This window comes from Carassius auratus, chromosome 44, assembly GCF_003368295.1.
Source record: "Carassius auratus strain Wakin chromosome 44, ASM336829v1, whole genome shotgun sequence".
Classification (NCBI taxonomy): Eukaryota; Metazoa; Chordata; class Actinopteri; order Cypriniformes; family Cyprinidae; genus Carassius; species Carassius auratus.
In genome coordinates, this window is record NC_039286.1 from 10,384,388 (window position 1) to 10,395,299 (window position 10,912).

General features: G+C 32.8%; 1 protein-coding gene across 2 annotated transcripts in view; it reads left to right on the forward strand.

The window, feature by feature from the left end:
- The window catches only part of LOC113062444 (integrin beta-8), a 28,030-nt gene extending 18,355 nt beyond the window's left edge, over positions 1–9,675 (forward strand). The window contains exons 10-14 of one of the 2 annotated variants that reach the window (XM_026232294.1): positions 1,532–1,754; positions 3,620–3,726; positions 3,803–3,913; positions 7,602–7,762; positions 8,998–9,675. In XM_026232294.1, coding sequence (XP_026088079.1) covers positions 1,532–1,754; positions 3,620–3,726; positions 3,803–3,913; positions 7,602–7,762; positions 8,998–9,123 — 728 coding nt within the window. In that variant the 3' untranslated portion in view covers positions 9,124–9,675. The remainder of the gene's footprint in view (positions 1–1,531; positions 1,755–3,619; positions 3,727–3,802; positions 3,914–7,601; positions 7,763–8,997) is intronic. The other variant, XM_026232295.1, reaches the window with a different exon arrangement.
- Positions 9,676–10,912: the final 1,237 nt, after the last annotated feature.

The window sequence follows — 10,912 nt, forward strand, 5'->3', positions numbered from 1 at the left end:
GTGTGTGTGTGTGTGTGTCTGTGGGCATGTTTTTGTGTCATATCAGGACACAACTCTGTATAATGACATGGGTATGACACAGGTATTACAAGGAGAGGGTGACTTATGAGGACATAACCCATGTCCCCATTTTTCAAAACACTTATAAATCATACAGAATGAGTTTTTTTGAGAAAGTAAAAATGCACAAAGTTTCCTGTGAGGGTTAGGTTTAGGGGTAGGGTTGGTGAAGGGCGATAGAATATACAGTTTCTACAGTATAAAAACCATTACACCTATGGGATGAAAACACTTTACACAAAAACAAACATGTGTGTGTGTGTGTGTGTGTGTGTCTGTGTGTCTGTGTGTGTGTGTCTGTGTGTCTGTGTGTGTGTCTCTGTGTGTCTCTGTGTGTGTCTGTGTGTGTGTGTGTGTGTGTGTGTGTCTGTGTGTCTGTGTGTGTGTGTCTGTGTGTTCCTGTCTGTGTGTGTGTGTGTGTGTGTGTGTCAATGTTCCTCAGGTCTGAACAGAGCTGGGAAAACAGATTTTAAATATAAAGCTTCTGTTGTTTGGAATAATCTGCAGAATCTAAAAATTCCATCCTTAAATGAGTTCAAGGTTCTTTTGGCAGGTTCTTTTCTTTATCCGCAGATGAACTGTTTTTGATACTTATGATTGTGCTGTGTTTTGCTGTTATTTGTGTGTGTGTGTGTGTGTGTGTATATAAATTGAAAGAAAATTTATAAAATTATATATATAATTATATATATATACACGTAAAAATAAAATATTTATATATAATTAATACATTAATAATAATGTTTTTTTAAAGATATATATATAATTTAACATTTTTGTATTTTAACATTAATACACTAAATGTGTATATATTGAATAAAAAACCTATAAATATTTATTTGATAATTATTTTGAATGAAGTATAATTTTTTTGTATTTTAAGTTTTAATGTTAAAAAATAAAACTTTTTTGAAATACACAATTTTTATTTGTATAAATATTTGAGTAATTAATATGAAATTTTTCATTAATTTGATCATTTGTGTTTTGGGATAAAATAGAAAATTTATAACAAATATTTGTTTTTTTTATATAATACAATATAAAGGTTCTTTTTTAATGGTAACTTTATATTAATCATTCATAATTAAATTTTAAATTAAATAAAATCAAAATTAAATTAAAATTAAAATTAAAAATTGTATTAAATTTATGCATTCAGCAGACGCTTTTATCCAAAGCGACTTACAGTGCATTCAGGCTATCAGTTTTTCCTAAAATTTTTATAAAATTATGTATTAATATTATTTTATATTATTTTTAATAATAAATAATACAACATAATAAACAACACATTTTTTTCATAATACCTATTGTTTGGATAATCCTAAAAATAAATAGCATACAAATGTAGGATAGCCAATCTCATTTTATTCATTATAAATAGTGTGTATTGCTTTAAACAATATAGAACATCTCTGGAATGGACACGTTTATCCTGATATGTACCATTGTTTTTTTCCCGTTTCAGGACACGGCCAGTGTGTTTCAGGTGAATGTGTGTGTCTTCCTGGCTGGACGGGTGAGACGTGTGACTGTCCTGTGTCCACCGAGAGCTGCGTGTCAGACGACGGCTTGATTTGCGGCGGCTGGGGAAAGTGTGTGTGTGGCAAGTGTGTGTGTGACGACAGCCGGCGCTCTGGAGCCCTCTGTGAGAAATGCCCCATCTGCGACAGCTCCTGTCAATCACACTGGTAACACTCGCTCTGATTGGTTAGAATAGCTGTCAATCACACTGGTAACCACTCGCACTGATTGGTTAGAATAGCTGTCAATCACACAATTAAACACTCACTGAAGCTGCAAGGGAGTTTTATACCTTTCTAAAGGGGCTACACACTACACTTTGTCTATTTAATAAAACATGACCATATCCTGTTGCCCTTATTCTTTTGTACAAAATGATTTTATATACTAAGTTTCGTGAGACTGATACTTTAGGTTATGTTCTCAATGGAAAACAAGCGTACTGTATCCTGCACAGTTTATACTATATGCTATTTTTTAGGAGTTGCATGTAAAATAATGCACTATTCAACAATAAAGTAACACAATCCCAACACATTGCACGTGTAATTCCAGTTCTGAAATATTGCATACTTGCAATTTTGCATACGATTGAAGCATGCAATCTTTTTTTTAGTATACAGTAATTTTGAATACTTGAAGAATACAAGCATATTGTTTAATGCATACTGCACAGAATATACTGTATTCTAGTTTTACAAGTTGAACTGTATGTGAAACAGTAGCAGTATTCAGCAATAAAGTAGTATGCTGCACAACCTCATCACACTGCATGTGTAATTTCAGTTCTGAAGTCATTTTGCATACTTAAAGCATGCAATATTTGTTTTAAGTATACAATAATTTTGTGTCTCAACTCTTTGTACTGCAACCAAATGAATGAGTCAAGATATTGATAGCATTTCCAGTTCATTCCTCACACTGGAAATGGAAGATCAGATCAACTGCATTGCATTGTGGGATGCAGTATTGAATGAATGCAGTGTGCTGTGGTTTTATATGAAGTAGAAATAGTACAAGTAGTAGGTTATGCCAGTGACATTGCCTAAATGTAGAACTTAAATGTGTTAAATTATTTGTACAAAGATTATGGGCAAATGGAAAATTATGTCATATTCCAGAGTCTCTTTTTATATTCATACTATTATATTTTATTAGTAAATTAATTTATTTCAATTCCTAAAATGATTTAATTAAATTAGTTATAATTAATTATATTTAATTCAGTGTTGTTTTGGCATTATTGAGATACGGTTTTAGTTTTTGATAATATTTTGAATCAGTTTTTATTTTAATATTTTCTTGTGGACATTAAGTTAAAGTTTTAGTAATTTAGTTGTTTATTGTTGTGAATTTTAATAGTTATATATATTAAAATTAAATTAAATTTAAAAAAATATATATGTGTGTGTGTATATATATATATATATATATATATATATATATATATATATATATATATATATATATATTAGTTTATATCGTTTTTATTTTAGTTTTAGTTATTTAAGTACATACATTTTATCTAAATTATAAGGTATATAAATATATTTTTAAAAATCTATAATTTGTATATATAGTATTATGTAGTATTTATGTATATTTTATTTCTTCATTTGTTTTTGTGGTGAATTGTAAGCAATTCATTAATTTATTAATTCTATTTGAATGTCTATTTAATTTTTATGAATTTTTATATCATATATAGTTTTCTTGGTACATCATGTAAAACTAAATTTAAAAAACGTAATTATTATTATTTATTTTTTATTTCAGTTAACGTTTATTATTTTCAAGTAACGGCTTTATTTGATTTATGCAATCAATTATAATCGTTTATTTAGTATTTATCAATTTAATAAGGTTATTAAAATAATTAAAATAAATATAAAATAATATTATAATTATTATTTTATAAATGCATATGAGCCACTTGTCGTTTTAGTTGTAGACTAAGAGTTCGATCTGTGATGTTGACGTCCTCTTGTCCTTCAGTATCCGTTCTAACGATCGTGATCATGTGACCCATCAGGAGCTGTGTGAACTGTCACCTGTCTAACGGACTCGGATCGGACGCCAAGCAGCGTTGTAATCACAGCTGCGCAGCTTCATCGGTGGAGTATGTGGACGACATCACAGGTACAGCCCCAAACCTTCAGCTTTAAAGCGTGCTGTGACCTCAGAGCTGTTGTGAATGAACTGTGCTGATGTTCAGAGCTGGTCCGGGGGAAATACTGCCTGTATCCCAGCACTGAGAAGTGTCAGCACCGCTTTCTCATGGACTTGGCTTCAGAGCGACCTCAGCTGCACATTAGTCGGCATCCTGGTGAGGAAACCAATTCTTTCTCTTCTTCGACCTCGAATGAGAAATCTTGTTTATAGAGAATGAAGCATATTTTAGGACATTGTCTTCAGGGTGTTTCTGATTCTGTATGAGCTGCTGTAAAACAGTCTTGTTGTTTTTTCATTTATATACAATTTTAATCATATAAACTTCAATTGAAAGGGATAGCTCATCCAAATATGAACATGTGCTCTCAAAGCCTGTACGAATTTCTTTCTTCTGTAAGTAGGCAAACTTTTTTTTCATGCTATGGAAGTCCAGACACTGTTTTTGGATGCTTACCAACATTCCTCCAAATATCTTCTTTTGTGTTCAACAGAAGACGAGAAATCAGACAGGTTTTGAACAACACGAGTAAAGGGAACAGTTTTGGATGAACTGTCCCTTTAAATAACATTTAAACCATTTAAAATGCATAAATTATATGCAGTTCGACAAATGCTGATTAATCATGATTTATAACTACTTTACAGTTTTATGTTAATATCTAAATTTTTCACAAGCATTATTTTCTACATTACAGTAATGGGAGGTTTTTTTGCATTGCAGTAATGCAGTTTTGTTATGGATTAGTCCTTTTTTTAAATAGGTTATATTATTTATTTTTATTTAGTTTATTTTATGGTGAATTGTAAGCTATTTATTATTTTTTATCATTTATTATTATTTTACTATATTTTCATTTATTTGTTGGTTATTTATTTATTAATTATATAATATATTTGTATTTATTTATTAAGTTAGTTATATGAAATATGACCTTGATATTTACAGATTTCAGGAGATCCACTCTTTTCTGTGCTGATTTTTTTTCCAAAAGGATGTTTTATTTCTCTTTGTGAATATATAGGTGTCAGATGTTCCTCTTTAAATTCCTAAGGAGGAATAAAAATACATGTTCATTAACTCAAGTCACAAGCTGTGATGCAATAACTCATATCAGTATATTCATATTTAGGTCTTTGATTGCAGGCTTTGGTATCTTGGCAAACCTGAGAACAGTTTGAGACTCTGCTGAATCTGTTTTCTGGGTCTTTTCTCACTGAAAGCGTTGCATATATCTCCTTGGTAAAGTGACTTTCATGCATTTAAAAGCCCTAATCACTTTAGAAGCCGTAAATGTGCTGGTTGGATTGTGTCAAGCTGATGAAGAAGTTCAGGGAAAGGGTTTGTTTAGGACAGAATCCAGTAATTCCTTCATAACCTAAACAGCATCCAGATGTTTCTGCTAAAACATCAGCAACAGCTGGAGAAGAAGCTCCCTCAGGCCTCACGCCATCACAGATCCAGTCCGGTCCGAACACACACACACACACACACACACACACACACACACACACCAAACACACACAGACACACACACTCTCACACACACAGACACAGACACAGACACACACTCACACACACACAGACTCACATACACACTTACACACAGACAATCGCACACTCACACACATTCTCACACACACACACACACACACACCAAACACACACAGACACACACACACACAGACACAGACACACACACTCTCACACACACAGACACAGACACAGACACACACACTCACACACACCAAACACACACAGACACACACACACAGACACAGACACAGACACACACACTCTCACACACACACTCACACACACACACACACACACACACACACACACCAAACACACACAGACACACACACTCTCACACACACACTCACACACACAAACACACAGACTCACACACACACACACAGAGACACAGACACAGACACTCTCACACACACACAGAGACACACACACACACACACACACACACACACACACAGACTCTCTCACACACACACACACAGAGACACAGACACAGACACTCTCACACACACACTCTCACACACACAGAGACACAGACACAGACACTCACACACACACTCTCACACACACACTCTCACACACACTCTCACACACACACTCACACACACACAGACACACACACACAGAGACACAGACACAGACATTCTCACACACACACTCTCACACACACACACACAGAGACACAGACACAGAGACACAGACACAGACACTCTCACACACACACTCTCACACACACACTCTCACACACACACACAGAGACACAGACACTCTCACACACACACTCTCACACACACACACTCACACACACACAGACACACACACACACACAGAGACACAGACACAGACATTCTCACACACACACTCTCACACACACACTCTCACACACACTCTCACACACACACTCACACACACACAGACACACACACACAGAGACACAGACACAGACATTCTCACACACACACTCTCACACACACACACACAGAGACACAGACACAGAGACACAGACACAGACACTCTCACACACACACTCTCACACACACACTCTCACACACACACACAGAGACACAGACACTCTCACACACACACTCTCACACACACACACTCACACACACACAGACACACACACACACACAGAGACACAGACACAGACATTCTCACACACACACTCTCACACACACACTCTCTCACACACACACACACACACACACACACACACACACACACATACACACACAATGGCTCATGCTGTTTCCATTAAGCAGTTCTTTTTAAAGGCTTCTGTTTTCAAGTTTTATATGAAATCATTTTTTTCCAAAACATGTTTCATTCTAAACCTTGAAAAAACCAAAGCCATGAATCTAAACAAGTTGTGTGTCACATTTGAGGTCGATGACACAAAAGATGAGATTTCAGGAAGATTTCACTTCGGTGTTGTACCAAATGTTTCCACTAAATTAAATGTGTTTCCAATTCTTTTCTTTCCTAACTTTTTGTCCCAAAGTCTCAAACTGTTCTCAGATTTTGCCGAGATGCATTATTAACTTTCAATAGTTTTAAAGTTTCATATTTATATTTTATTTCTATTCTAATTTTATTAATTTTAGTCCTTTTAGTAACTTCTGTACTGCCACAAAAACATTTTTCATTTCAATCACTGATCGTTGTAGTTTTGGTTAATATTCAGAATTAGATTTTTTTTTTTTACATTTTGTTTTCATTTTTATTTTATTTTATTTAAAGTTTTAGTCATTGCGTGTTTTTGTCTTTTTTTCAAACGTCTTTATAGTTTTTATAAAATGTTTTAGTCTAGGTTTCTAATTACCTCTATTTTTATATTTTTTAATTTTACTTCTATTAGTTTTAGTTCTTTTTTGTACTGCCTTATATTAAAAAACATTTTTATTTCAATTTTTTGTTCTTTCTATATATATGTAACTTTATTTCAACTGTATTATTTTTAGTACTTTGCAAAAAAAAAAAAAATCATAACATTTTCAAAACATTTGATTTTCATTTTTGTAGGCGTTTGTTTATTTAAGTTTTATTTTATTTTGTTTATTTCGTTTTGTTTTAGTACTTCAACTTTAACTGAAATGAAAATGAGAAATGTTCCTTTGGCAACTACAGCTGAAACAAAATAAGTTATTTTATGGTTTTAATTTTAGTTAATGCTAATAACCCCAATATGAAGTCAAGCATTGCTCATGAAATAATCTGATCTGCTCCACATTAATTTCTAACTGTCTAAGTGTTTCCTGTGGGGTCTTGTGTTGTTCTAGTTGTTTCTGTGCTCTCTGCTGTGTAACAGTGTGTGTGTGGAGTCGGCGGTACTTTAAGACGTTCCTCAGCGTCTTCCTCCTGACCGTCACGCTGGGCATCGGCCTGCTGACCGCTGTCAGACAGCTGCTGAGAGCCAGACACTGCTGGTGGTCGTCCGGCTCTGAGCAACAGTTCGAGCGCAGCCCTAAGGTAATGCAGCGGAGATCTGCATTTACCATATTATTCAGACTATAAATCGCACCTGAGTATAAGTCGCATCAGCCCAAAAATACGTCATGATGAGGAAAAAAACATATATAAGTCGCACTGGACTATAAGTCGCATTTATTTAGAACCAAGAACCAAGAGAAAACATTACCGTCTCCAGCCGCGAGAGGGCGCTCTATGTCTTCAGTGTAGACTACAGGAGAACTGAGCAGCATAGAGCGCCCTCTGGCGGCTGGAGACGGTAATGTTTTCTATTGGTTCATGTCAAATTAATTTTGATAAATAAGTCGCACCTGACTATAAATCGCAGGACCAGCCAGATTATGAAAAAAGTGTGACTTATAGTCTGGAAAATACGGTAAATAAATTTGTATATATATATATATATATATATATATATATATATATATATATATATATATATATATATATATATATATAATATTCATGTTAATCTAATCCTAAACTTCATGTCATTCCAAATCAATGTTATTTTAGTGTGTGTGCTTTATTTTTATTTTTTTTCTTATATTATACAGTTAATTTCAAATTTAATTTTTTTGTAATTTATTTTATCTCTGTTATATTCTATTTAGCTTTATTTTTATTTCGGTTCGTTTTAGTAATTTCTTAAATTTCAATTTCATTTTTTATGTAACATTTATATCGCATTTCTATACTATTTATATAGCTTTAATGTATTTATATTTATCTAAGTTGTATTATTTTTAGTTCTTTAGTACTGCCATCTAAACAATTCCCATTTTCATTAAGGCTTTTCATGTAATATTTGTATTTTATTTCATAAAATTCATAAAAATACACAAAATTCAGTAGAAATACAGTAAAACCAGTAAAATTGTGAAATATTATTGTGATTCAAAATTGCTGTTTTCTATGTGAATCTCTGTTAAACTGTAATTTATTTCTGTGATGCTCCGCTGTATTTTCAGCATCATTCCTTCAGTCTTCAGTGTCACATGATCTTCAGAAATCAGTATAATATGATGATTTACAGCTCAAGAAACATTTCTGATTATTATCAATATTGAAAAATGTTGTGCTGCTTCATATATTTGAGGAAACTGTGATGCATCTAATTTTTCAGGATTCACAGATGAATAAAAAGTGCATAAGGACAGCATTTATTTGAACACTTTATAAATCTCCTCACGTCACTTTTGCTCACTTTAATGCGTCCTTCTTTCTGACCGCAGGATTTATCATACATCCCCACGACCAACGAGAAGACGATCACGTACAGAAGGGACCGTCTCCCGAACCGTCCGGTGGAGATGCACTCACACATCCCCAAGATAACCCTGAGCGACGCCTGGCAGTGACGAGGGTCAAAGGTCACTCTAAAAACGAAGCACTACCAGAATGAAAACACAGTCTTTCTCTTTAAGCACTTACTTCACGAGAGCAATAGCCTGAGTGGTGTTTCTGAGGGTGTCTCTCTCATTTCGGATGGCATTAAATCTCTGGTCCTGAATGTCTGTTAAACTCTTACCATGTTCCCCTCAACGGACCAGTTTTCTGCTCAGTTACCGTTCGTTTATGTGTGTGAGAGTGTGTTTTTATAGTTTTACCTGTTGTATTTTAGTCGTCAATACACTACAGACTCCGGCTGTGTTCAGAAGAGCATACTGTGCACACTATTTCTGCAGAAAATACACAGTTTACCAAAACACCACTGTCCCACAATGCAATGGGCTTGATGCTTCCAGTACAGTGATGCAACATTCAGAATTAATACTTTTATTATCAATTATTTATATCATCAATAATTAAAAGACAAATATTTAATATATATAATATTAAGACATTTGACCTTTTTAAAATATATATATGATTTTTTTCAGTCTTAGTTTTGTCAATTTTAGTATTTTAAAATCTAAAATGATAATTTGAGCAGTTGATTATTATTTTATTGATATATTATTATATTATTTTTGTCAATTTTTGTATTTTTAAACTCTAAAATGATAATTTGAGCAGTTGATTATTATTTTATTGATATATTATTATATTATTTTTGTCAATTTTTGTATTTTTTAACTCTAAAATGATCATTTGAGCAGTTGATTATTATAATATTGGTATATTATTATATTAGTTTTGTCAATTTTTGTATTTTTAAACTCTAAAATTATAATTTGAGCAGTTGATTATTATTATATTGGTATATTATTATATTAATTTTGGCGATTTTTGTATTTTTAAACTCTAAAATGATAATTTGAGCAGTTGATTATTAATATATTGCTATATAATTATATTAGTTTTGTCAATTTTAGTATTTTTGAACTCTAAAATTATAATTTGAGCAGTTGATTATTATAATTTTGCTATATTATTATATTAGTTTTGTCAATTTTAGTATTTTTTAATTCTAAAATGATAATCTGAGCAGTTGATTATTGTAAAATTGCTATATTATTATATTAGTTTTGTCATTTTTAGTACTTTAAGCTCTAAAATTATAGTTGATCAGTTGGTTATTATTAAATAAAAATTTTTTAAACAAAAGTCACAGTATCTACAATATTTTGCGACACAGTAGTTATTTATTTTCTGTGACTGTGTGCTGTGTTTATGATTACTGTAATGCATTACAATAATCTGATACAGCTAAAATAACTGGAAGTGAATGACACTGTAAATCCCACATATTCCTCTTCTAATGATGCCAGTGTGCTTCTGAACATCGTGTTAGTGCTGACTAGGATTAGTCTGCCCCCTAGTGTTCATCTCGCGCTATAACACTGCTATTTTAATAGATTATGAACACAGCATTCAGGTTTATTACATGTGTTAATATTTAAGCAGAGATCTCAGAACAGCTCAAATGATTCCCTGATACGACTGGAAGTCTCTTCCTCCTCTAGTTTACTGTATGTGCAGAGTTGTGTGTTAATTATTTACCTGCTGGTCAGTATTTATATCTGCTGTCGTGTACTACTGAGGGTCCTTTTAGTGTACTCCTGTGGCTCTAATGAATCTAGTTTTAGCTACATTGGGAAAAACATCAAATTATATTTATTTTGGGGGGGAAGGGGTTCTCTTTTCTTAGAAATGGATGCTTTTATGAAATTATTTTTCTCCTTTTTTTTGTATAGTGTGAACCGA